This window comes from Brienomyrus brachyistius, chromosome 25 (assembly GCF_023856365.1).
Source record: "Brienomyrus brachyistius isolate T26 chromosome 25, BBRACH_0.4, whole genome shotgun sequence".
Taxonomy (NCBI): Eukaryota; Metazoa; Chordata; class Actinopteri; order Osteoglossiformes; family Mormyridae; genus Brienomyrus; species Brienomyrus brachyistius.
In genome coordinates this window covers 3,384,778-3,411,042 of record NC_064557.1, presented here as the reverse complement: position 1 = coordinate 3,411,042, position 26,265 = coordinate 3,384,778, and the positions used below count along the sequence as shown (strand labels likewise).

Below are 26,265 nucleotides of genomic sequence, written 5' to 3'. Positions count from 1 at the left end.
AGAGTTTAAGCTGAGTAATTTGGCGAGAGAGAACAGGAGGAGCCCTGGGAGAAGGGCGGGAGTCTGCTTCCGACAAACTCTCCATCGTCCGAGAATCAGGTGAGGCTGCCTTGTTCCATGGTCAGGAAGCTGAGGTAAAACAGGAAATGCCCCCCCCCCCCCCCCGGCCCCCAGAGCCTGTGTATATGGTTACTGTAGATGTCTAGAATGTGCCAGTTGTGGTATCATGGGATTTATTCTTCACTGCATTGCGAAGGTACGTGTGCGATACGTCATGTCTAAATCCATCTGTGTAGCAACAGAGCCTCCTTCAGTCTTTGTCTGAATTCACATAAAGGACGATACTTCAGAATTTTTGTTTTATTTATTACATCGCGTCCGAGTGATTTTTTTTCTTTCACTAAGAGGTGTTTATTTTGGCCTCCGTCTATGCCTTTTTTCCCGCTCTGGGCAGATTGGCGATGTTTTCTCTGCTGATTTAGCCTGCCACACTTTACAGATGGACTCAAATGAAGCAGATTTGATGAATGAGAAGACATTTGATCCTCATTACTCAAAGGAAGAGGGCTCCTTCCAAGCCGCCACGCTGGCCGAGCCTGGCAGCACCTGGCGTGCCGGTCTGGACTGCCAGATGCTTATGCGGACGTCTGCGCCTGAGGTAGGCCCCCAAGCAGGGACAGGGACCGTAAACACTTAAATGTTGGTCTAGTCTTGGGAAGAAGCACAGTTAGAGGTGTTTCCTCTATCCTTCATCATTTGTGAAGGCCCAGATTTTTGATTACACCGCAGGCTGAACCCGAAATGTACCTTTATCAGGGGTATTAGGATTAATGCATAATAATGTGGCAAGAGTGAATGACTTTCCATAAATTTCACTTTGGTACCTTGCCGGTACCTTGACATTGAGATAATATAGTAAGATTTTTTAATTTAAGGATGCTGGAAATTAATTGAACTATGCAGCAATGCAAGCATGTGTGAATAAGGTTCTGCAAACATGCATCTTTGTGACCCTAAAATGAAAAGAAAATGATAAATATGTTTGATTAAAATATGATGCAGTGATAAGTGTTTGGGGGCAGCATGGTTGGGCAGTGGTTAGCACTCGCACCTCTAGGACCTGGGTTCGAGTCTCTGCCAGGGTTCCTTGTGAGTTGGGTTTGCATGTTCCCCCCCGTATCGTCGCGAGGTTTCCTCTGGGTACTCTGGTCACCCCCCCCCCCTCCACAGTCCAAAAACATGTTGAAGCTGAGTGTATGTTGTTTGAGTGTGATTGAGCCCTGAGATGGATCGGCGCCCCCATCCTGGGTTGTTCCCTGCCTTGTTCCCGTAGGATCAATAGGGTACATGGTTGCAGAGAATAAGTGGAGAGATGGGTAACTGTCTGCACAGAGCAGACCTTTCAGGTATTATAGCAATAATAAGCCCTGCTTTTTACAATTCTCCTCCCAATAATGGACAGAGTGGTGGCTCTGAGGCAAGGGCTCTGTGCCAGCTATCGGAAGGTTGCTGGTTCATACCCCATGAACGCCAGGAGTGATCCTACTCCAGTGGGCCCTAGAGCAAGGCCCTTAATCTGCAATAGCTTCATCCTGGGTATGAAGTTAATCTACATCTGCAAGCAGGTCCTCCAACTTCCAGGGGAGATTTCGGGCCTGGTGGCCAGCAGAAAACCTTCACACTGGTCCATTCAGACTAGTGTGGTGCTGAGGTATCACCCGCTTGGGTCTCATCCCGAGGTGGTTTGTCGTGTGGTGGGTGTGGCAACGCGCTGTAATCAGCATGCACTCCTTACCTCTCTTCAAATAATCCTTTATATGTATATTTTACAAAGAGTAAATGTTTTTTTTTTTTTATCAACTTGAGGTCAAAGTTTATCAGCCCTCAGTCCTCCTCATGTAGAAGGTTTTATTTTCTGTTTGCTGAAAAAATCAGGATTAATTGTGACTTTGGTGGCTATAGAATAATCCCCGAAGTAGTGAATGAAGCCAAAATTGATATATTTCCCAAAGATTATTACCAAGCTCTCAGCTGCCACCAGTTCCCGGAACCCGAGCCGCCGTTATGACTGCCTGCGTTTCCCTGGTCATCCGTTATTCCTAGAAAAATGGTCCTTCTGAGGAGGAGGGAGTCGCGAGTGCTGTGAATTAATGGCACGCTGGGATGGCAGCAGGTCTAATGGAGAAGGACCCCGCAGAGTAACGGCGGTGTGCTTTAGCCGAGTGCTCTGCTAAACGTGGTCGCGAAGCCCTTCTTGGCTACGGTGCCTCGGAGGTCAGCCTGGGGTCTCGGCTTGGCACTCTGAGAAGTCGCTCTGAATTAGCCACTTGAGCAGCGTTTAGGTGCAAATGGGGAAGGAGGGGAGTGACCTGAGTCAGCCAGCAGCCTTACTCACGCGGAGAACTTCTCCAGGGTTTGATCAGGCCTCGTCCCGGACTCCTTGCTGGGGGAGGCCGGTCTCTGGTGGTGTCACAGTCACAGAGGTGGGGTGGTTAAGTCAGGAGGTTCAATAGTCCCGACCAACGATGTCTTAGATCAGCACATGGTCGATAGTTCCGAAGCATATCGTGCTTTTAGCTGGAAGCATTTATAAGCAGTAGTAAGGCTGATATGGATGCCTAGGTGTGATGTTTGGTATGAACAACGCACCGAGGCCTGAAATTCTCATCCAGAGGTGGGGAAGCCACATCTTCCATACCTGCTTGTCCAATGCAGGGTCACGGGTTCGAGCCTATTCCAGAAGCTGTGGGCGCAAGGCAGGGAATAACCCAGGACGGCCTGCCATTTACACATGCATTTACAGCTGCGGACAATTTTCCAAATGCAGTTCAAATTAGAACCTTTTTGGACTGTGAAGGGAAACTGGGGAACCTGGAGGAAACCCCGTGTGGACAGAAGAGAACATTCACACCCCACACACACACACACACACACACACACACACACAGAAATATTCACTTCAATTAGAGAACATCAGTGCAAACCGCCGCCTTCCTCCCAAACTCACAACCCTCTGTGCTTCACCCAGATTAACAGCGAGTCCTGTGGTACGGGATGCGTTTCAGCGTAAACGGGGCAATGGCGATGAAATGAACAGCGGCCACATGTTTACAGATCACGTTCATTTCGTTTCTTGTCATCCCCCGTGCAGGAAGAAGGGCAACACACGGAAACGGCCGACATGGGGGCGGGTGATAAGCGAGACGTTACCGCCGCAAGCGATTTTCAGAGGACAATCACAGTTGTCAGGGGCAACTCTAGTCTTGGTACGTTGTTGCTCTTCCTTATGATCCTTTTCTCACTGTGTGTGTATTTGGTCGGCATGGCGATGCTTAGCAAGGCTGCGTCTTTCCATGGTCTCTGAATAACGGCATGGCATCCATCTCCATTTATGCGCTGTCATTAACGGCCTGGGCTGGGTATAGGGGGCATGGGGGCTCTGCTTCTGCGCTGCGTGTGAGTTTACCGTGGCACATCTGGTACGGATGTTACATCACGGCCGATGACGCGACTTGAAATGAAATTAATAAAGAACAAAGCTATATCTTCTGCCATGTCGTGCTACGGTAAACTCAAAGCATATCTATTTCCAAATAATAAATACACTAACAACATGAATGTGTTTTTCATGCATTATTCTCTCGCGTGGACAGCATGTCATCACAAATTTGCAACCAAACATGTGGATACTTGCGGAAAATTATACTTTCACAATTTTCGTGAAATGATGTACAGTTAATGTGTCCTTTTTGATATTTAATAGCTATGAATTTTGCTTGTTTGTTTACTGTTCTTTTTAAAATAAAAAATAGCATAATTATTTTAAAGTACGACTATTTGAAAAGGTGTTTGGCAAAGATAAAATTACTAGATCATTTTTGTTTTTCAAAAATTATATACCTGAACTGTGTCCACATGTGGGGTTCTGTATATGATGAGGAAAGATTCAAATGTCTATTTGCTCTTTTTATGATTTACATAGAGTTGAGTGTATTATAATATTTTGTGTGTTTATTAAAACCAAACTTCTCTCGCTTGCTATTACCGCTTTGTGTTCTTGTTTCATGCATGTAATACACAAGCAACTGCATCTCTGAGTTACCACACACAGCAGAATAGTGACTGAATAGTCAGTGACAACCACAGATCATGAGGGTTTGCTAAACTCATACAGTGCTGTCATCAGGGAACGCACAACAGGGGGTCTCGGGAAGCATAGCGGGATGTCTTGTCGGATTTAAGGTAGTCTGGGCTAAATGTAAGTGAAGTGAAAGATAAGGGCCATTTAAACTACCTAACCAACCGACAAATCTCGTTTCACAATACAGACCCCTGATCAGTGTCATTAAAAACATTCAAGCTCTTAAAAGTGTCCGTAATGTTTAATATGAGAAAATAAAATTACCTAGCTTAATATACTTGAACGTTATTCGGAATGATCAGTGGTGATCACTAATTAACATTTGCTTAGTAAAATGAGACCATTTCTTGCCTGACGCAAGGAGGGTCGCTAAGAAGCTCGAACTAAATCTGCGTTCGATAAAAGTCATTATGCGTGCAAAGGTATTATTTGAATAGACTATAATTTATACAGGAGATTTGTATTTAAGGAACACATACTATTTAGTTTGAGATAAATTATGTACAAACACATTTGCCGTAGTGTTCCCCACAAACAAAATTAAGATAATATTTAAATGTGACCGTAATCAGTTTGAACTATTTTTAATTAAGCCTAAAGTTATTTCGTGATTTTGGAGAGGAACAGTGCACAATGTATCAATTTCAAAAGTACTGTTAAGAGGCTGATGCTTTGGAAAGAGACATTAGGGAGAAACAGCTAAAAGAGTCATTTGGGAACAAATGTGCATGTAAAAGAACATTTAGATTATTAGCCTACTACATCCTGTTCCTCACCCATAATTTCTGAGTGATCGAAAAGCAACAGCATATTTTTGGTCTGGATTTTGTCATTTTACAAGGCTCTTTGAAAACTGGCTAACTCATGCATATAGATGTCTTCGGATAATCGGGTGAGGGCACGAGGTGTTAAGTCGCGTTACTCGCATTTCTGATTAATATGCTGTTAGCTTACGCTTACATTTATTTGGCGAGCCCAGAGATAGCTCCGAGTCGCTAACGTACGAGGGCGGAGAGCGCGGCAGATCGAAACGGCGGAGGTTATAAACATGCTATCCGCCGCGGTAAGTGCAGTCAATTAAGCGTGACCAAACTCCACATGGTGCATCTCAGGATATTAGCCTATATATTAATATGCAGAATATTATGCTGCGCTAATGCTGAGCGCAGAAATCCTCCCAGATTCACTGACACTGCAGTTTTAACACGTTGTATATAAAGCGATATGCCGAAAAATGTAATTCACGCAAAGTAAGAAGACCGAAATGGTCGGTCTAAATTTGATGTTTACTTAGAGTCATTGGCTTATTCCTTTAAAGACATACGGTTCTGAGAAATTCCTGCAGCTGGAGGCCCCATGAACTGCGGGGAACATTTGGACGATTCAAGGGCCTCTTGAGTGATTGCCGCCCTAAAAAATTCGGAACATAATCCGATTGATCTGGGTTGGGGGCCAAATATGTTATGCTCTAACGGGGTCTAGAATCTTTAGTAGCACCCCTGCCTGCAGCCCGACAATTTCAGGAGGGATTCTATGTATTTTCGATGGTATATGTATGGTTAATTTTAACCAGCATGTGTTTTTTAGACACTGTAATCGTACCATAAGTTGAATATCTCCAGCTGTAAGATCTTACGCACATCAGCGTATGCATGGTGCAGGCGAGAGTGACGGCGTTGACAGTCTTGCGTTTTGCACATGCCTGGTGACAAGACCTGTGTGTTTGGCAGGGATGACAGTGAGCGCGCTTAAGGATGGCTCAGGAGTGGTAATTCGCAGCATCGTTCACGGAGGATCCGTCAGCCGAGATGGACGGTTGGGTGTAGGCGACTGCATCGTAGCTATCAATGAGGAGCCCACGCGTAGCCGGAGCAATGCGGAGGGCCGTGCATTGCTGCGGAAACACTCACTCATTGGGCCGGAAATCAGGTAAGGGCCGGTAAGACACGCCTGCGTGTTACTGCATGTTGTGCGTTAACCACTTTCGGTTCACACGCTAGGCAAAAAAACACACCCCAGCCGACATGGTAAAATTTATGACCATTATTCTAGCATGAAGTCCAGTAGCGTGAATTAATAATACGAACACCCTTTATTTTCACTTTGCTTGAGAAGCAAAATACAGAAATGAAGTAGATTTGTCGTCGCAATGTGCTATGTAATCGGCAGCCCATCGGGGCCTCCCACCCCCATCCCTGCTCGGGTCCCTATGCCTCTGAGCAAGGAGAAGGTCGTGGATTAAAATATGAAGAAACACACATAAATTTTAATACTTCCCTCTGCTGTAAGTCACTTTGCATCAAAGCATCAGATAAATGAGTAAACATATCAGGGATGTCTCACCTATAACAAAACATGAAGCTAATTGAATCAGATCGGTCTAATATAATACCCACCTTTTAACTGGCCTCAAAGCGAGACCGGTGGCGGATGGTTCGTGATTCACCAATCGCCTTCAACACTTGACAATAATTGCTCACAAATGACGTCAGTTTCTCTGCACTTCCCTCAGGTGTTAAGCGATTGATTCTGCCCCAGGAGCCGTGCGAAGTTTTATTTCAGATTCTAGCCTTGCAGGCTGGCCGCAAATCAGCCTCACCATGCGGCCAAGTGCAAACAGAATGGGGCGTCTATGTGGCCGTCTGTTTATCGAACAGCCAGGCAGGTGGTGATTAGGTTTAGACTAATGATTAAAGGCCCACGAGTCTCATGTACACCGAACTGCCTACAGAGGGAGCCACTGAGGCTTTTTCTAACAAGTCAATATTTTACACGACAACTTCATCACTGCACTCGCGTGTGAAATAAAAAGAATGTCACACCAATTAGTGATTGTAATCAAGTCAGTTTTCAGAATTATTTCTGAAAACTTGTTAGAGGTTTGGATTGTAAACCCTTCATTGGAGGTGCAGTGGTTAACATTGTGGCCTCACACCTCTGGGACCTGGGTTCGAGTCCTCACCGTAGCTCTGTGTGTGGAGTTTGCATGTTCTCCCCATCATCTAGGTACTGTGCCCCCCCCCAGTCTGAAAACACACTGAGGCTAACTGGAGTTACCAAATTGTGTATGTGAGTGTGTGCCCTGTGTTGGGTTGGTGGCCCATCCTGGATTGTTCCTTGCCTTGTGTCTGTAGTCTCCAAACCCCCCCCCCCCAAGATCCAGAGTTTGACAGGCAAGTGCAGGAAATGGATGAATGGACCTTGAACAAGAGAAGTGGTTAAAAAGATGGATGGATTAATCGATTAAACATATAAATGAATGTGTCTATGTATGTGTGATGAGGGAAAAAAACTGACCAATAGCATTCTTCACGTCTCCATGACGTTTGCTTATCGAACGATGGGTCTGGGTCGGTCTCTGGTCGGTCAGTGGTGATTGAGTCTGTGGTTGTTACAGTCCCAGCAAATCCACTCTGCCGCTCTTTGGCATCAGGCTTCTGATCAGGGTCAGCATATGGGTTTGAGTTTGACATTCGCACCTCATGTGTCTCCTTTATACGGACGGTGCCTGTCACTCTCTCCTCAATGTGCGGCTGTCCGTGGCAGTACCGGGCCGACCCAGAGTCCAGCGAGAATGAACAGCAAACCACTATTCAATCTGCCCGAGTTCAGGATTCATACCGAATTGGTATCAGATTCTAATAAAACCTTCCAGCGATTTCCTCATGTTGCCCCTATTTTAGGCTTTAAACCCAGCTGGTTCTGTAACTTCGCCAACACAATAACATATCATGATACACCTACTTTAAAAAATGTTGTTAAACATATTGGTTTTGACAGCGCATTGTAAGACTGTGACCGATGTAAGTCGACCGTACATTCAAATATTTCTTTTATTTTTAAGTACGTAATAAAATGCAATAACAAAACTGTTACCGACATTTTTCGGCTAACGGTAATATTCTGGGTAATTGTGCAATTTTCTAGTTCCGCATTACGAGTGGTGGCAGTTTTGTGTTGACAGAAAGGCCTGCCTTAGCATTTTATTTTTGAGAACGTTTCAATGAAAACTTCACTGCTGCAACCCGCATGAGAGATTCAAGCCTATTGGGGTCGATTCAGGCAGCTAGACAATTTTGTACCCCGCCCCCCCCCACCAAAAAAATAAAAATAAGCAGCAACATTCAAAACTAATGATGGCCAGATGGTAGAAAAATGGGGTTACATCAAGTGCTTTTGCCATTTGGCAGAACTTTGAATATGTTAAACACAGAGGAAAATCTCAATGAGAGGCCTGTATTTCATAACTATGTTCGACCTTAAAAGGAAGAATGTGTGTGTCGGGTACTGCTAGTTTATTTTCCAAATTGAATATGAACGTTCAAATTCAGGATTTATATTATACGTGTTTTTCGACCATCGTGTCCAATATGTCATGCGCCACTCCTGCTCGCAACCCTAGATGCAGTTTAGTTCGACTGTCAACACATTAAGGACAAACTGACCAAAATGTACTTTCAAATTTTCTGCCTGAACTGAGTATAAATAACATTTTTTTTTTTTACATGGCTGACAATGGTATCGTTCAAATAAATTGCATCTAAAATGTCCATCCATCCATCTTCTAACGGCTTATTCTGGTTAAGGTCATGAGGGACCTGGAAGATCTCCCTGGCAGCTCACGGCTGAAATGCACTCTGGAGAGACTCTCCGTCTGAAACATCTGGAATAAAACAAAACGAATATTAAAAACTTCAGCTTCTCTTCTAGGGGCGGCATGATGGTGCAGTGGTTAGCACTGTTGCCTCACACCTCTGGGACCCGGGTTTGAGTCTCCGCCTGGGTCACATGTGTGCGGAGTTTGCATGTTATCCCCATGTCATTGTGGGGTTTCCTCCGGGTACTCCGGTTTCCCCCCACAGTACAAAAACATGCTGAGGCTAATTGGAGTTGCTAAATTGCCCGTAGGTGTGCATGTGTGAGTGAATGGTGTGTGAGTGTGCCCTGCGATGGGCTGGCCCCCCATCCTGGGTTGTTCCCTGCTTCGTGCCCATTGTGGAAAATGGATGGATGGAATTTCTCTCCTATTTGGGTTTAAGACTTTAATCCCTAAGTTCTATCATTCACTCATTTTCCATATCCACTTGTCCTAAGCAGGGTTGTGGGGGTCCTTAGCCTGTCCCAGCAATACCCCAGGATGGGGTGCCAACGCATTGCAGTCTAAATAGTAATCCATCCATCCATCCATCCATTTTCTGTAACTGCTACAGTATGCACTGAGGCTATGGATGCAAGGCAGGGAACAACCCAACTGCAGGGCAAAGACATGTAATATAATAGCCCGGGGGGTGACGCGCGGTGGCGTAGCCCGGGGGAGGCGCGCGGTGGCGTAGCCCGGGGGTGACGCGCGGTGGCGTAGCCCGGGGGTGACGCGCGGTGGCGTAGCCCGGGGGTGACGCGCGGTGGCGTAGCCCGGGGGAGGCGCGCGGTGGCGTAGCCCGGGGGTGACGCGCGGTGGCGTAGCCCGGGGGTGACGCGCGGTGGCGTAGCCCGGGGGAGGCGCGCGGTGGCGTAGCCCGGGGGAGGCGCGCGGTGGCGTAGCCCGGGGGTGACGCGCGGTGGCGTAGCCCGGGGGAGGCGCGCGGTGGCGTAGCCCGGGGGGTGACGCGCGGTGGCGTAGCCCGGGGGAGGCGCGCGGTGGCGTAGCCCGGGGGTGACGCGCGGTGGCGTAGCCCGGGGGAGGCGCGCGGTGGCGTAGCCCGGGGGTGACGCGCGGTGGCGTAGCCCGGGGGAGGCGCGCGGTGGCGTAGCCCGGGGGTGACGCGCGGTGGCGTAGCCCGGGGGAGACGCGCGGTGGCGTAGCCCGGGGGAGGCGCGCGGTGGCGTAGCCCGGGGGTGACGCGCGGTGGCGTAGCCCGGGGGAGGCGCGAGGTGACGTAGCCCGGGGGTGACGCGCGGTGGCGTAGCCCGGGGGAGGGCGCGCGGTGACGTAGCCCGGGGGGTGACGCGCGGTGGCGTAGCCCGGGGGAGACGCGCGGGTGGCGTAGCCCGGGGGAGGCGCGCGGTGGCGTAGCCCGGGGGTGACGCGCGGTGGCGTAGCCCGGGGGAGGCGCGAGGTGGCGTAGCCCGGGGGTGACGCGCGGTGGCGTAGCCCGGGGGAGGCGCGAGGTGGCGTAGCCCGGGGGTGACGCGCGGTGGCGTAGCCCGGGGGAGGCGCGCGGTGGCGTAGCCCGGGGGGTGACGCGCGGTGGCGTAGCCCGGGGGAGGCGCGCGGGTGGCGTAGCCCGGGGGTGACGCGCGGTGGCGTAGCCCGGGGGAGGCGCGCGGTGGCGTAGCCCGGGGGTGACGCGCGGTGGCGTAGCCCGGGGGAGGCGCGAGGTGGCGTAGCCCGGGGGTGACGCGCGGTGGCGTAGCCCGGGGGAGGCGCGCGGTGGCGTAGCCCGGGGGAGGCGCGCGGTGGCGTAGCCCGGGGGTGACGCGCGGTGGCGTAGCCCGGGGGAGACGCGCGGTGGCGTAGCCCGGGGGAGGCGCGCGGTGGCGTAGCCCGGGGGAGGCGCGCGGTGGCGTAGCCCGGGGGTGACGCGCGGTGGCGTAGCCCGGGGGTGACGCGCGGTGGCGTAGCCCGGGGGAGGCGCGCGGTGGCGTAGCCCGGGGGAGACGCGCGGTGGCGTAGCCCGGGGGTGACGCGCGGTGGCGTAGCCCGGGGGTGACGCGCGGTGGCGTAGCCCGGGGGAGGCACGCGGTGGCGTAGCCCGGGGGTGACACGCGGTGGCGTAGCCCGGGGGTGACACGCGGTGGCGTAGCCCGGGGGAGGCACGCGGTGGCGTAGCCCTTGGGTGACGCGCGGTGGCGTAGCCCGGGGGAGGCACGCGGTGGCGTAGCCCTTGGGTGACACGCGGTGGCGTAGCCCGGGGGTGACACGCGGTGGCGTAGCCCGGGGGAGACACGCGGTGGCGTAGCCCGGGGGAGACACGCGGTGGCGTAGCCCTTGGGTGACACGCGGTGGCGTAGCCCGGGGGTGACACGCGGTGGCGTAGCCCTTGGGTGACACGCGGTGGCGTAGCCCGGGGAAGACACGCGGTGGCGTAGCCCTTGGGTGACACGAGGTGGCGTAGCCCGGGGGAGACACGCGGTGGCGTAGCCCGGGGGTGACACGCGGTGGCGTAGCCCTTGGGTGACACGCGGTGGCGTAGCCCGGGGGAGACACGCGGTGGCGTAGCCCTTGGGTGACACGCGGTGGCGTAGCCCGGGGGAGACACGCGGTGGCGTAGCCCGGGGGAGACACGCGGTGGCGTAGCCCGGGGGTGACACGCGGTGGCGTAGCCCGGGGGTGACACGCGGTGGCGTAGCCCGGGGGAGACACGAGGTGGCGTAGCCCGGGGGTGACACGCGGTGGCGTAGCCCGGGGGAGACACGCGGTGGCGTAGCACGGGCAGGCTGCTGGTTCTCTCAATGCGAGGTCTGCGTCACCTGTATCCCCAGCTTAACCTACGTACCAGCGGAGTTCTTGGAGACTTACAGAGCCGGGCTGCCCCAGCGACAGGCGGCCGACGCTACGGACGACGCATCTCCCCTCACGTGGTGAGCGACAGTCGCCGTGGCGATTTTCCTCCATTCAAAAAGCCGGACCGGCAGATAGTTATGAGAAACCCTGCAGGTTTATACCTCTGACTGTTTGCTGGACGGGTGGTGACTGATTGGCCGCGGTGAGTCACTACAATAGTGCACGATCAGTTAAGGGGGAGGTGAAGGAAAGACGGAAGCATAACAGTCTTTCCACGTCTGGACACATCTCAACAAAAAATTGTCACCCTGATAAGACAGGTACACAATATAAACACATATATAAACCCAAAAGAGCTATTCTGAGTGAAAAAAAGTTCATTGTCAGACTCACATTGAATTCCTTTGCAGTTTATTCGTATATAAATCTTCTCAAAGGGAGAAACTGAAAGTACATATCAGATTTAAGTGCTTAGATACGGAATTGGCGTAGAAACGGTGAGAGGAAAGGGTTAACAGGCTACAAATGAATGTTGCTTGCAATCAAAACAGAATGTACTCAGTGCAGAGGTTCTGTTGGGGTTTAATGCCGTAGCCCAAAAAACACGAAGGACTTTTACTTGTTTTGCCGTGTTCATCTGATAATTCGCAGGGTTTCAGCATTTCTCACGGGACTGTAAACATGAGCTGTACCGGATCACTCTGATAGTAAATATAGGTGCTGCACATGCACGAAGAGGCATCTTAAAAATCCTGCCATGTTTTGCCACAATCACTCATCAAAATGATAGCCCATTATTATCTTTTAGGGCCAAAATATATTCATGAGAACCCCCCCCCTCCCCCATGAGAAGCCCCACATGGCCACTGAGAAATGCAACTCGCATTTTAATTTGTACACATTGCATTTACGGCACCACATCTCACCCCACTGGGCCCACAATCGGAAATATCTATCTAGCTGTTCTCCTTCCTTCGTTTTGGGTGAATTTCTTGTTGCTTTTTAAATTTAATTATTCTTTTTTTTGGCTTGGACCTGGTATAACCGCTGGCCTGGGTGGAAAACTGCTTTCTGTAAAGTCAGCAATGTTTATGTACGTGCATGGGGGAAAAAAAAAGTATGTTTGTATCACATTTAGATCTGCAAGGTAATGATTTGTTTTTAGTTGAAGGTGTATATATACGGTGGATAGAAATTGATAAATGAGTCTGTAAAAGAGCTCTCTTTCTTATTTGCTTTATAACGAACCGAGTAACAAAATCAAATGCTAATTTCGTTTACTAGGTTTAAGTGGGGAACAACTGGAAGCGATGATGTCTAATGTTTCAGTTCACCAGAGTGAGTGGTAGTGATATATACGTGGTTTACAGGTACTGTTGACAGTAGTTTTACTGTGATGTATCTGCTGGGTCAATCTGAGGTTTTCTGCTTTCTGCTCTGCCTCCTCAGTGAGCATGTCCTTCAGATTTCAGAGCAGGAAGAAGGCGGGGGAGAGAACGGCCATCAGTCAGACACGGCCCAGCTCGACTGGAACCAGCTCAGGACGTAAGCACATCCGCTGGCTAACTGGGCCGCCTTAAGTCAGCTACAGCCAGCCATGCTTCACCGATTATCCAACAAATATGCTGCTATCACTAAAGATCTGTCTTTTTTTTAACTCAGTCTAGTGATTCCAGCATTTTTTAAGGTAGGGGGCATAAGACTGGCCATAAATCTAACAGAGGATCCAACCTTATCATTAGCCAATGATATGTCTTGATTCGATGAGTGACAGGGGAGGGAACACTCTGGGGGCCAATCAACTTTCAGCTGGGGTTCGAGACCCCACCCCTTGCTTATCCCCCTGGTACCTGACGGATAACCTCCCCAAGGGTGAAGCTGTGCAGGGAGGCGGGCAAATCCCTGGGCATCAGCATCGTTGGCGGCCGTGGGATGGGCAGGCGTCTCAGCAACGGCGGGGTCATGCGGGGCATCTTCATCAAGCATGTCCTGGAGGACAGTCCTGCGGGCAGAAGTGGGACCCTGAAGGACGGGGATATGATCCTGGAGGTAGCACTGGGGGGGGGGGAGCGCTGTCCGCCTGGGACGACTCATTCCTATTGCAGTCCACTACTTACTTAATAACTCTGGTGCCAAATTAAATCAGCAGCGTAATTCCCTCTTGTTTATTTTGCTTACCCTTCCAACATCGCTTATAGCAACCTTGAGCTAATTACTGGGAGGGTCACGGGCTAGCGTAAAGCTTTCTAGCCCTGCCATGTAATTATCGTCCCGCTAATGCTGAAATATTACCCAGGGTGCAATAGTGAGTTTCTGTCACTCTGCTGGTTCTGTCCCTGATAGTGCCGACAGACTCGAGTATTTAAGAGCACTCTTCTGTTTATGCTTCAGGTGGGAGGGAGGGATCTACGCAGCGCCAGTCACAAGGAGGCGGTGGAGGCCATTCGCAGGGCCGGGGACCCCGTGGTGTTCCTGGTACAGAGCGTGGCCCAGGGGGCTCCGGTAGGTCCCGGTGTCGGCCGCCCTGGACGGAGGCGCTGGCTTCCCTAGCTTGGCGATGCTAATCGGAATTAGCAGCACGGATCCTTCGCTTACTGCCGTCGCCTGTTGATGAATGTCGTAAGATAAGAGCGGAATAACTCACCTCGGACTCTGCCGGAGTGTAAAAAAGGCGAAGCGAGCAGCAGATGTGAAAGGAGCGCAGGCCTGCTCTCAGGTTTAATGATGTAATAATGGACACTCTTGGGGTCACGTGACACACATTACGGCTCTCTACTGACCCCTTTCTTCATGCTCGCGTAATAGCTCACGCTGTCCGCTGTCGTCTAGTCCCTCAGCCCCCCCCCCAGTTTACGGAGTGGAGCGCAAAACCCCCACAATGTTAAATCCTCTGTTCATCAGTCATGGGTGTAAATCCCTTATGCATCCTGTATCTGTTATTAAGCTAACCTATTATCACCCAGTTTAGAGTTAATCAGATAGCAGCCATTTACATTCAAGTGGACAGTCGTGTTCTTAATGTATATAAATAAGTGTAAAATTCAATTATGATTTGTCCAGCACTGATCCACATTATACAGATCCTTCAGTTCTTGTTTTGTAGGCCTCTTCCGACCCACTAGGCACTGAGATGTGTACATATCAGCATGATCTAATGCTTTTATTCGCCTTAATTCACTAATCACCGGCTCCTTTGTCAAGGCATACTTTCATGGTTTGGGATGTATAATGGTTTGGGGTATTTAATTTCACCTTCAGACTGAAATCTTCACTGCAGTCTGTCAAATGTTTGAAATTACACATTTATCCACATGTATAAACATTATGTGTAGTTGTGCATATTTTGACATGCTTTAATTTAAGGACCCGGCAAGAAGAAATATGTTAATTTAATCTGTAATCTGAATCAATATAATCATTTATGATGTTACCCAAGATGAAAAAAAAATTCTTAAAACTTAAAACTATCATGTACCAATGAAAAGTCATGTTATAATAATGAATTAAATAATTTAACTGTGAGTTTACGTAAAGCATTGTCATAAACATTAAACTGATGTTAACAGCTCTATATCTATGCAGCTCTATGCTTATTGAGTAATGGATGTTTCCACAAGCAGATCCTTGTTGAATTCTCTTTCTATCCTATCGCCTGCTTATCCTCTAAATTGGATGTTCTGTGTTGCTCGTGGAAGCCGCCTTTGCCCTTTTTGCAGTCGAACCCGTGTCCAGGCCCTGACCCGCCCTCGCCTTGCCGAACCCCTGCTCCTCCAGAGGTCAGGCGCTCGCCATGCATTTCCCCTCCTCCTGGCAATGCAGGTGTTGGTTCAGCACCAATAGTGTTGCCGTGGTCTCTGTACAAACACTTGCACTGTTAAATTGACACTAGCACTTTAAGGCTCCTCTAGTAAATCAGATCCCTTCACAACAACCTCCTTCATGACTGTCACACGGCGCACGTCAATCGCGATTGTCAAATGAAGGCAAGAAACATCCACGCGCTATCCTGAAATTCAAGATTGTTTGTGTGTTACTGAAGACGTGGCGCGTGAATGAAAGTCCTTAATTATAATGCCAACACCGTGTCATACCAACTAACACTGATAAACACTGTTATTTAGAAATAACGTTAGACATAAACCTAAGTGATCTGATCTTTACTGTTGTCTTCTATTCGGTTAATTCCCTTTAAATATGTTCCATTTAAGAAGAAATACTTGTGTAACTTGCTGAAATGCTTCAAGCAGCCACCCGCCGTAGATGTCAGTGAAGAGGAAGAAGTCGATGGATTAAACCCAAGCTATAATCGCACGGTAAGGGTAGTAGATGCATCTTCTTCCTGTGTCCCTGTTCATTACTCAGATGTTTAATGGTGCCACATTAATACTGTTATTAAAGACAGTGTCCTCTTGGATGATTTTATTTTTGTTACCGTAGGAGTCCAGCATCCAGTGCAGGACGTTCTCTCGCCTCCCCCCAGCTAAGACCTTCACTCCCGCCCCATTTAAGGTTCGTGGGGCATCAGTGTCAGATCTGCATGTTTGTATTTCCTGTTATGAATTATATAACATTGGGTAACGATTTACATTAACTGCACCTTCATAATGCCTTTATAATGCATTCGTAGAACAATTAGTTCACCTTCATAATGCATTCATAGAATATTTATAAGCAGCGTATAAATATACCTTAACCAGTCTTAAAACATTGCATTCATAGCACTTTAAATGAACAAGATATCACAGCTTTAATATATATTAATAACAAACATTATATGATTATATAATCATGTGATTATACAGTTTTGCTAGCACCACATGGTGGCTAAAAGTGTTCCAGGATAGCGCCCCCTGGAGCAGATAGGCAGAATTGTTCCAAATTTTGTCCAGTTTTGCCCATCAGTTGTAATTAGTCTGCCAGTATAGCTGGTTTCTCCTTACTGCCCCAGCTGTCAGCACACAGGGACATGGTGAAGACTCCCTTGCCTGCTTACCCACCCCTGGAACTGCCCCAGATGCCCCATGTTGGCGAGACAGACACAGATATGGTGCAAGATGTTCCAGAGAGACCACCGCTGCCATTCAGCTCTGTGGGGAAAGAGGACGGCTTTGGCTACAGCTGGGGTACGACTCCATCATTACTACCCTCCCATCTCTGTTTACAGTTTCCCAGTACGCCACTAGGTGGCATCCTGCCTGAGATGACTACCCCCCTGTGATGAAACTGGTACAAACACTCAACATATTGTTATCTACCTGCTGTGTGTTTGTTAAACTGCAGATTAAAGTTGATCATCTCCCTCACCTCAGCTAGCTTTCCGTGTAGTCGTGTTCCTAACAGTTAACCGAACGTGTCGGGTGAATGAATTCAGAAGCCGGACTCTTGCAGTTGGTCAGTGTTCCGTTCGGCCTGCACAGGTGCCCCTGTTGCGTGTGCTGTTAGTTTGTCATATACAGGCAGCCGACTATCCTGTGTGCCGTTTTAGGGACACTCGATCGCCGGTACGGGGGCCTGTTGGAGGCGCTGCACATGGTCGAGCTGGAGCTGGGCACGACGGGCTTGGGGCTGACCCTGGCTGCCAGCAGGGGCTGCTCTGCTACCGGAGTCTTCGTGGAAAGTGTTGACCCTCGTGGGGCTGCTGGCAAGGACGGCCACATCCTGGTGGGGGACGAACTGTTGGAGGTGGGGGTCCATTACGGTGGGATTCCAATGAGAGTGGAGATGGGTAGAATAGAGCGTGCTCAGTCCCATCTGTGCCATTCCCTGACAAGTGGGTGGGGCCTCTTCAGCCGGCAGGACTCGAATAAACGCAGAGTGCTAAATAACGCTGTTCTTTGTGCGTTTTAAATGCCATTCCTCACTTCTCTCTTGGCGCGATTAGATAAACGGCCAGATTCTTTATGGCTGCAGTCACAAGGATGCCTCCACCGTTATCGAAAGTGCACCGTCAAGGGTCAACATCATTTTTATAAGGTAGGAGCTCTGTAAACTGGTTTGTATTATTACAGTATGCACTACCCTTTCCTACCAACAGAGGGCAGTAGTGCCCTTCATACTGTGGGGCTTCATTCCCATCAAGCTGCCATCAGTTTGTGCTGCGTGTCACTCTGTCTCTAACATCCACACCGCAGCCCCAGTGCTCCTGCTACAACGTCCGTAAGCTCAGTTTGACCCCAGCCGCAACCCTGAGCAATGTAGGGATCCACAAAGGGATGGTTTCTCGTTTGCTGAGCTATACGCAGCTCAAATTAAGAGAGGTTTGGCTGCGACTCACGTACACGATGCCACCTCAACAGGAACATAGACGCCTTTGACCAGATGGCTGTGGGAGCTGTGAAGAAATGCAGAGACGTGCTGGGCGCAGAACCAGAGGTGACTGCTGCCAACTGCCCCTTTGACCGTTTCATGTATATGACCTACAAACCAAACTGTGATGTCTAGACTTCTGTCCAGTTCTGTATAAGACTACATCCTAGGTTGCAATTCTTAATTCATACCTTAAAATATAACAAAACCCTTCTGTCATTCTCTCCTTGCGAACTATTTACAGGAAGGAGACTTATTGTAGTTTTATTGAAATACTTTGCATTTTGCCTTTCCCTAGCTGGACTTTATTCAGCCTGTAATGTCTGCAGTAGATGTTGACGTGTGTCTATCGCATGATCCCGCCCGAAGTAGGCAGTAAATGCGATCTGTTTCTGTTTTGCAAACCTGTTAACACACATTCAGGTCAGGGGTGCCGTTAGAAAATTTTGCCCCCCATGAAAGCATATCATATCTGGGTTTCTAAGCCAGACCAAGCCAATCATGTTTCAAATTTTTAAGAGTCCCTGTAATTCAAGGGCCCTTGGAATCACCCCCAACTCTCCCTCCCTCTACTGCGGTCATGAGTCAGGTGACAGTGGATATGATGCATCGTGATATAAATTACTAACGTGACTCCTGGTGAAGTCAGCTTAGCTGCGTTCCTTGTCTTTGGTCAGATGTGGAAGTCAGTATATAGGAAGAAGTGCAGGATCTGTGCGTGTGAGATCCGAAATTCCCCCGTTAATCTTATTGTTTTGTTTCTTGGTCAGGATCCTGGTGGCCTAGTGACTGATGCTGGTGAGGCGAGCGGGCTGCTTATCGGGAGTCTGACCGGGGAGGAACGAGTAACGGTAACGGCAGAAAAAAAGGCCTGTGTCCTTTCTGTCTGCCGGTCACCGCTGGTGCCACCAAAACAGAGGGTGGGCTGACACTCAGCGGGCCGTGCAGCTCCCTGCGTTACCGTCCCCTTACAAAGCCAGCAGCATAGGCAGTAATAATACTAATAATACTACTACTAATAAGATTAATACTAATAGTATGTAAGGTGACCGTATGTTTTGTGAATAGTGGAGCAATGTCCTTTTTGGTTTCTTCCAGTTTTCTGAAGAAACACGCATAAATTAATTGGCCATTCTTTGCAGGACAGCCGGGTTAAATCTGGGGATCCAGGCTGTGGATGATGAAAGTTGCGTCTGACTGCCTATTGCGACGGTTTTTATTGCGTTCTTTCCTCGGTGTGTCATGGTCCTTGTGGCCAGCTCTGTATTAGTTTCTATAGGTGTCTAGAGGGAAGATGGGAGACTTTGAGGCGATGTCTGTTTTTATGTGATTTTTTTTTGCCGGCTGTCAGGCAGGAAATCTCCCGGGGAACGTGGCCGGGCTGCTACAGCCAGGCGTCTCCGTGAACGACCCAGACTTGCTGCCCTCAGCTGCTGAACCAGGAAGGAGAGTCTCCGGTGGGCTGAAAGCCCTCGTTTCCTTGGCGCCAGACCGAGGTGAGAACCACACCTTCAAGCGTAAATGGAGCTAGAGTCACGCTACACCCCGCCGCACAGGAGCATGGCGTATTCGTAGCAACATGCAAATGGGATGATAATGTATGCAGGTACCACTCCAGAGAGGAACATCCATCCATCCATCTTCTAAACATCTGTCTTAGTTTTTTTTTATATAAACAGCACCATTGTCTGCTCCCTGCATCATTTTGATGATAGACATAGTTGTTAGAGATTAGCAATAGCTAGGCTAACATTAAGGTTTTTCAGTAATCTAGCTGCGTAATAGTTTACTATATATCACAGGTTCTGGAAGACCACTGGCCCCAAGTTCTGACCTATGGTCCCGCCCAATCATTCCTGGCTGTGAGACCACCACGGGAGTCCCTACGGGGCACGCTGATCTCAGCCTCGGCATTTTGGGAGGGAGTGACATTCCTTCGGTTAGTGTTCGGCAGGCCATATGCCACATGACCAAACCAAATCGCTTGAAGTTTTCAATGTCAAATAGCCATAATCCAATTTGCCAGACGATCTTGTTGATCATCCACCGTAATGTTCTCTATCTTATAGCTGGAAATACAGGCCGGATCATTAGATCGTTAGATCATTCCTCACCTTCCTGTCTCCTTTTCCAGGAGGTTATCGTCTTTCAGGAGCTCTCTGAAGAGGGGGCCGCCACCAAGGACGGACATCTCCATCCCGGGGACCAGATCCTGGAGGTGCCCTGGTCGCCGTTCACCCGCTCGCAGCTAATGGGGGCAGCCAGACAGGGGAAATTAGAGCAGCTTAGCCCTGCCAGTGGATAGTACCCCATGACCCAAGTAAATTATCCCTCGCTATTCATCGCTGGCCCTCCGCCACGAACGGTCGTCCTTCCTGGCAGGGAAACAGGAGACTGTGCCTCGCATTTCACGGCTCCCCAAAAGCCTGCTTACTGTTCGTTATTTTTACCGCAGTGCTGGAAATAATGAGCATAAAGGCACACTTATGACGATTATTCATTCAGATGTGGAAATGAATTTAGCGATTTGTTTTCCTGTCGTCACGCATAACCTTTTTGTGGGAGATTGGTGAACTCTAGCTGCTCTTTGCATGTTAGAGTAAGGAGCGTTTAGGGAATGTCGTTCCTTACAGCTATGTGACATGATCATGCCTACATAATGAATCCCTTTTCACCAATTACACCTCGGTGAAAACAAAAAATACCCTGCATGTGTGAAACTCATACCGGTCCAGACATATTAAGAGTCCACACATCCCCAGAAGGATGAAATCGACACAATGGCGCCCTCTGCCCCCGAACAGGTGAATAGCATCGAGCCGAGGGCTGGTACTCGCGAAGAAGGTCTTGGGGTCGTGAGTCGGACCCCGCGCCGTGACAAGGCCGGCTGTGGAGAGCCGGACCTCTGGGACGTCTTTACGTTAGAGTTAGCGGGGGAGCCAGGCCAGGAACTGGGCCTCAAAGTTCTTGGGAAAAGGTATGCCAGGGCTGACCTGAAATCTGCCTGCTTGTCATCTGCCCTCGGTAGGCAATGCGAAATACACGTACATATAATTTGCTAAAATATAAAGCTTTTTCGTCTGAGGTGTCAGGTCTGTGATACCCGATTTATCTCTTCCTTAGCCGTCTCTCAGACTTGACACATTCTAGGTATTGACAAAAAGGCCGTATCAGCACGTCTTGCAATTTACATGCATGTTAATTTTTCTCAAAGTGTGGCCGCCTTGTGTCTTCCTGGATAGTCGCCCCTTCAGGGCTCGGTCACTCATTTTGCTCCTCTACCCCCGCAGGAACGATCCAGGTGTATTTATCTCGGAAATCCTGCAGGGCGGCACCACTGAGGCCGACAGCAGGCTGAAGGAGGGGGACCGAATCCTGTCTGTGAATGGGGAAGACGTCCGGGCTGCATCGCAGCAGTATGTGACTGCCCTGCTGAAGGTAAGTGCAGTCTGTTGGGTTGTACCAATGCTGGATACAAGCGGGGGGTATTTTTTTTTACACTGTCCTGTTTTTTGCAGTGCTGCTCAAGACCGATAAGTCTACAAGTGGCCCGTTGTAAAGTGAGGAACATCCCCACTGAGGGGTCACAGTCACTCTGCAGCCAGGTAGTGTAATGTATATGTGTACATGAATTCTTAATCTGATACCTTAGCTGCTCCAGCTGAGATTGTGCTGGTGCCAGAACAGATGAGACGGGGGCGTGCATTGGTGATGGTAACGGTTATCAGTCGTGGGGGGGTGTATTTTTGATATTCAGACGATCCACAGGCACACCCCTGAGTGGGACTGGGATCAATTGTTTTTACAAAAAACAAAATTAAAAATAAATAAACAAATGAAAGACGTTGGTGTTTGGGACGCAGGGTGGCTCATTTGGGGGGTGGGGGGGCACACTGGCTTATTTCGGGTAGCATGGCCCACCAACACCCCCCCCCCCCATGACATCAACCCTGACCTGTGAAGTGTTTCATAAGGCTGTGTGTGTATACCAGTGATACGCCATTACAAGAATAAACGTTTTTATCTCATTTAGGTCGTTTCTATCTAGAATGCATGTAAATAATCTGCTGTGCATTATGAAGCGTTTACTAGCTGACTTCTCCCCCTCTATGGCCTTATCCGTCACAGAACAGAGTGTCAGATACTGTTAGATACACCGTCCACAGACAACCTGGCTTCCAGGGAACACTCAACAGCCAGTGGGAAAGTGATGATCGCAAGAAACTCTTCTGTTTCCAGCCGATACTGAGGGGTTGTAAAGACCAAACAGGTCCAAGCTGAGCCGAGGAACAGGGGCTAAAATCTGAGCGACTCCCCTTAGCCTGATTTACCCCCCATAGCTAAACTCCCCCTAAAGTGTATGGTCCTGCATAAGCAGATACGGTTATTATCTTTGACTGTTATCCTCGACTTTCCCCACAGCATCAGACTATCTAGAGATGCAGACGGTTTCAGTTTTCAAGGTTGGAATTTGTGTTCTGATTTCTCCAACTAATAAAAACATGTTTTTCAAATAGTTTAACTGGAGAGCAAATTTCCAAACTCAGGCCACAGGATATGTGGACGTCATAGTTTCGTAAGTGCTGTTTCTATGGACTTGAGTTTTGGACACTTAATGAAAGTTCTTTGTTAATCCACGAGGACGGAGATCTCAAAAGCAAAACAATGAACTGAGTGACTTTTGGAAATTTGTTCATCGATTTAACACCTACATCAGAATTCTGTGTATGTCTCCTGTGTTTCAGCCTGGTTGTTTCCGGGAAGACACAGAGTCTCCGGGAACTGGAACTGCTGGGGGAACAGTGGGCCCTCTGGGGGACGTTCCCGTTCTTGTGCATCCTGCTGTCCCAGGGGCGGAGTCACCGGCACTGAAAGTGAGTCCGCTAACTTGACACCAAGCTGCTTGATGGCACCGGGCATCAAACACAGAGGCCTCTCAGAAGGCTGTCATGTGATGGACTTCCGGCAAGCTGCTGGGGGCCACGCAGCTGGATCCTGATTCTACTCCCACCCACCCAGCGCAGCTCGCGGGCTGACGGCGCACAAGATGACCATTGTCCCATCTTGCCACGGGTGTTCTGTTGAGGACAATGAGACCACAAAGAGGCAGGCCATCTGTGAACATAAATAACGAATTACTTCACTGCCTTGCATCTTTCAAACAGAGCAGCAGTCTTGGGGGTGAACTTTTGAACTGAACTTTACATCAGTCTTAAAAGATCAAGCTAGCTTAAGCACTGAACGAGTTCAAGACATTGTGCGTAATTTGAATTTGAATTATTCCCCGCATATGGATTAAATTCCTGAAATGTATTTAAATTTAACATTGTTTTTCAATGTTTCTTAGATCACTTAGTTAAAGTATTTTTCGACAGATTATTTGCATTTATTATTATAATCCGAATTATTTTCAGTTTTGATCACCTTCTGGATGTTATACTAATGAAGAAACATGTTGCCTAGAATGCAGTTGACATCGGGGAGATACCCACTGCGTTTCGAATGTCAGATCGGCGATAGGATCATAAGCATCGAGGGACGGGATACGTAGAGAGGGGGGGGAGTTACAAGGGGGCCGTCAGCCTCACAGCGACACATTGGGGGAGGGGGGGGGGTTGTGGAGCTACAGCCCAGCTGACTTAGCGGAAGAGTCCGCCACGTTTGCTAAACTACACTTAAGGAAGTTCGTAAACTGCACCCACGTCACACGTAAACAGCACTTTCAGTGTGTGTAAATCTCACTCACAGCGCATAAATGGCACTTAGAGCATGATGTAAATAGCATTTATGGCACTAATAAATGATGGGAAGTGTGACGGATGACAGACTCGAGACTGTGCGTTAAGGGCTTGTTATAATTGTTTTTCAGACGCATTACCAACATTCAACGTTCAGGCCTTGCTGAGCTCGCCGGTGTCCTGTCTTCCTGTATTCCTGCATCGTGTTTTTCCTTTTGGCCTGTGTAGGTGGCCCCCCAGAGATCTTCACCAGAGCCTGCAGTGGCCGGCCTCCCAGACAGTGGGGGCGCTCTCCAGAATGACCTCCGGTGCGCTCTCACACACACCCAGCCACATCTGGCCCCATATCCGCCAGTCAGCTGGTCACGCTTTGAAGCCCAGCTCACCAGTAGATCCCTTTGTCCCGGTTCAGACGTAGCACAAGCTTTTGTTTACTAACAGACACAGAAAATGCTCACCCAAAGATCTCTTTAATCTCTCCGTTACAGCCCCCCCCAGCACAAAACCGTGATGAAGGACTATGACTACGCTAGACTGGCATCGGAATATTCAGCAGTGTCCCCGTTAATGTGAAATCAGGGTTCAGTGAGGTAAGGCCACTAGAGGGAAGGATAGGTGTGCCTCTCGATTCGGTGATTTTGGGGTTAACACACTATGTCTATGACCGGAAGGTCCTAGGTTCAAATCTCAAGATCGGCAGACTTATGTTGAGTCCTTGAGCAAGACCCCTAACTCCAGACGCTCCAGGGACTAGTAGCCACTGACTTCTCTGTCCTACATTAATGCTTTGGATGAAAAGCATTTTCTAAATAAATAAATGCAAATGAATTCGACGAGTTAGAATACAGTGGTGATTCCTTCATCTCTGAAGGTGCCTTGTGTTCCATTCAGTCCAGGCTGTTTGGGAATTTATTCGGAAGGCATCCATCCTCTAATGTGTGAATGTGCCCAAGTAGCATCAAGCTGAAAATGTCCATTTTCACATGCAGGGAGTCACCTTCAAGGCTGAAGCATGGAGATCAGGCTGTGAATCTTCGCGTAAAGGGACCCTCCCGTTGTGGGTACTGCAGAGTGGTGTATCCCAAGCCGGTCCGCAGGGTCCACGGTTTTACTCTCTCTCAGCTCCCTGCCAGACAGTCCATGGTGTGAACAGCATTGGGAAACACCAGAGGACAAGTGGAATCATCACCTGCGCTGTGAAGAACATTCGCAGTAACATCCTGCACGTAACATTCGCAGTAACATCCTGCACGTAACATTCGCAGTAACATCCTGCACGTAACATTCACAGCAACATCCTGCACATAACATTCGCAGTAACAGCCTTTCACATAGCATCAAATTGATATATAAATATATATATATATATATATATATATATATATATATATATATATATATACACACACACACACACATACACACATACACATTAATCTTTGTATATATATTATACATTATTTTTTATATAAATGGTGGATTATGTTTATAATATTTTAAGTGTGGTACAAATGTTGGACAGATTTATTTTTCATTTGATTTCCCATTTACTGTATACATTGATTTTTCCATAAGAGAAGATAGTTATACATATTTTCATTTTGGAAAGTTGAATACTAACAGTGGACAGTTGATTTTGGAAATTATGAGCAGAGATCTCACATATTATTGAAAAAAATGTGTACTTCTATCACTGTTTCCTTTACGGTACTAATAAGTTTCAACTGAAAACGGCACGTTGATGTTTGTTTCACTATTTTAGGTGGATAAAAGACAGTGTCTTCAGAAAATAATGGTTTTGCTTCTGCTGTCATGATTTTTAATCAATCTTGTGGCATGTCTGTGCAGTGCAAATTTTCTACAGTCTTTTCATAATGAGTTCCATTTATTAATTTCCGTAAAACTATTCTGATTTAAATTTATTTACATGAATAACTAACTACACTAATTGTGTACTTGGCTTACAGATGTTCAAGCTACAGTAACTGACACAATAAATTCACAAGTGTAATTCTTAGACGAGGAAAATCCCAACAGTAAATAAATTATTCTAAGGACTTACAGCAACATATTTACTAATTGCATTCCAAAAGATTTATTGAATGTTAAATCGTGTTGTCTTTGTGAGAGGGTGGGAGGGGGCATGCTTGAGATAAAGAATCCAGAGACCGGGGTTTTGCATTTTAATTAGTTACACCTGTCCCTGGTCACTGTAATGAGTATAAATTTGTTCTTCTGACTACAAACGCTTAGAAAAAGCAGATATCACACTTCTGCATCCCTGTTCTTGCCCCTTTCTGACACCTTCAATTTCCTCTATTGCTCTTTTCCCCTCCATAAGCTACATAACTTTGCATCTTGACCCAGTCCTAGGGATTCCCAGACAGTCCACATTTTCGCTCCCACCTAGCTGCCAGCCAATGAAGAACACAGAATATCTGGTATGCCTGTGTTGGGAGCTGCGAGGGAGCAAAAATGTGGATTGTCTGAGGGTCTGACGTCTGTTTACTATTATTTTTTTTCCCGATTTACGACCACACCCCGCGGGACACCCCCCTCAAACTGATCCAACTGAATTTCACAGCTGGGAGCCCCTCTGGAAAACCCCGTCTGCTGCTGTTTCGAGCAACCCCCCC

At 48.4% G+C, this 26,265-nt stretch overlaps 1 protein-coding gene across 13 annotated transcripts in view; it reads left to right on the top strand.

Annotated features, from left to right (window-relative positions):
* LOC125720706 (multiple PDZ domain protein-like) overlaps positions 1-25,690 on the top strand; it is a 41,639-nt gene extending 15,949 nt beyond the window's left edge. For 7 of the 13 annotated variants that reach the window (XM_048996465.1, XM_048996471.1, XM_048996460.1 and 4 more), the window contains 25 exons: positions 500-658; positions 3,152-3,266; positions 5,872-6,070; positions 11,564-11,662; positions 13,035-13,130; positions 13,457-13,634; positions 13,977-14,087; positions 15,281-15,361; positions 15,794-15,898; positions 16,023-16,094; positions 16,534-16,708; positions 17,071-17,267; positions 17,467-17,558; positions 17,882-17,957; positions 18,662-18,742; positions 19,243-19,387; positions 19,694-19,830; positions 20,026-20,109; positions 20,696-20,868; positions 21,182-21,329; positions 21,410-21,496; positions 22,637-22,765; positions 23,858-23,937; positions 24,118-24,219; positions 24,619-25,690. In XM_048996465.1, coding sequence (XP_048852422.1) covers positions 500-658; positions 3,152-3,266; positions 5,872-6,070; positions 11,564-11,662; positions 13,035-13,130; positions 13,457-13,634; positions 13,977-14,087; positions 15,281-15,361; positions 15,794-15,898; positions 16,023-16,094; positions 16,534-16,708; positions 17,071-17,267; positions 17,467-17,558; positions 17,882-17,957; positions 18,662-18,742; positions 19,243-19,387; positions 19,694-19,830; positions 20,026-20,109; positions 20,696-20,868; positions 21,182-21,329; positions 21,410-21,496; positions 22,637-22,765; positions 23,858-23,937; positions 24,118-24,202 — 2,904 coding nt within the window. In that variant the 3' untranslated portion in view covers positions 24,203-24,219; positions 24,619-25,690. The remainder of the gene's footprint in view (positions 1-499; positions 659-3,151; positions 3,267-5,871; positions 6,071-11,563; positions 11,663-13,034; positions 13,131-13,456; positions 13,635-13,976; positions 14,088-15,280; positions 15,362-15,793; positions 15,899-16,022; positions 16,095-16,533; positions 16,709-17,070; positions 17,268-17,466; positions 17,559-17,881; positions 17,958-18,661; positions 18,743-19,242; positions 19,388-19,693; positions 19,831-20,025; positions 20,110-20,695; positions 20,869-21,181; positions 21,330-21,409; positions 21,497-22,636; positions 22,766-23,857; positions 23,938-24,117; positions 24,220-24,618) is intronic. The other 6 variants (XM_048996469.1, XM_048996466.1, XM_048996467.1 and 3 more) reach the window with 6 other exon arrangements.
* The last annotated feature ends 575 nt before the right edge of the window (positions 25,691-26,265 follow it).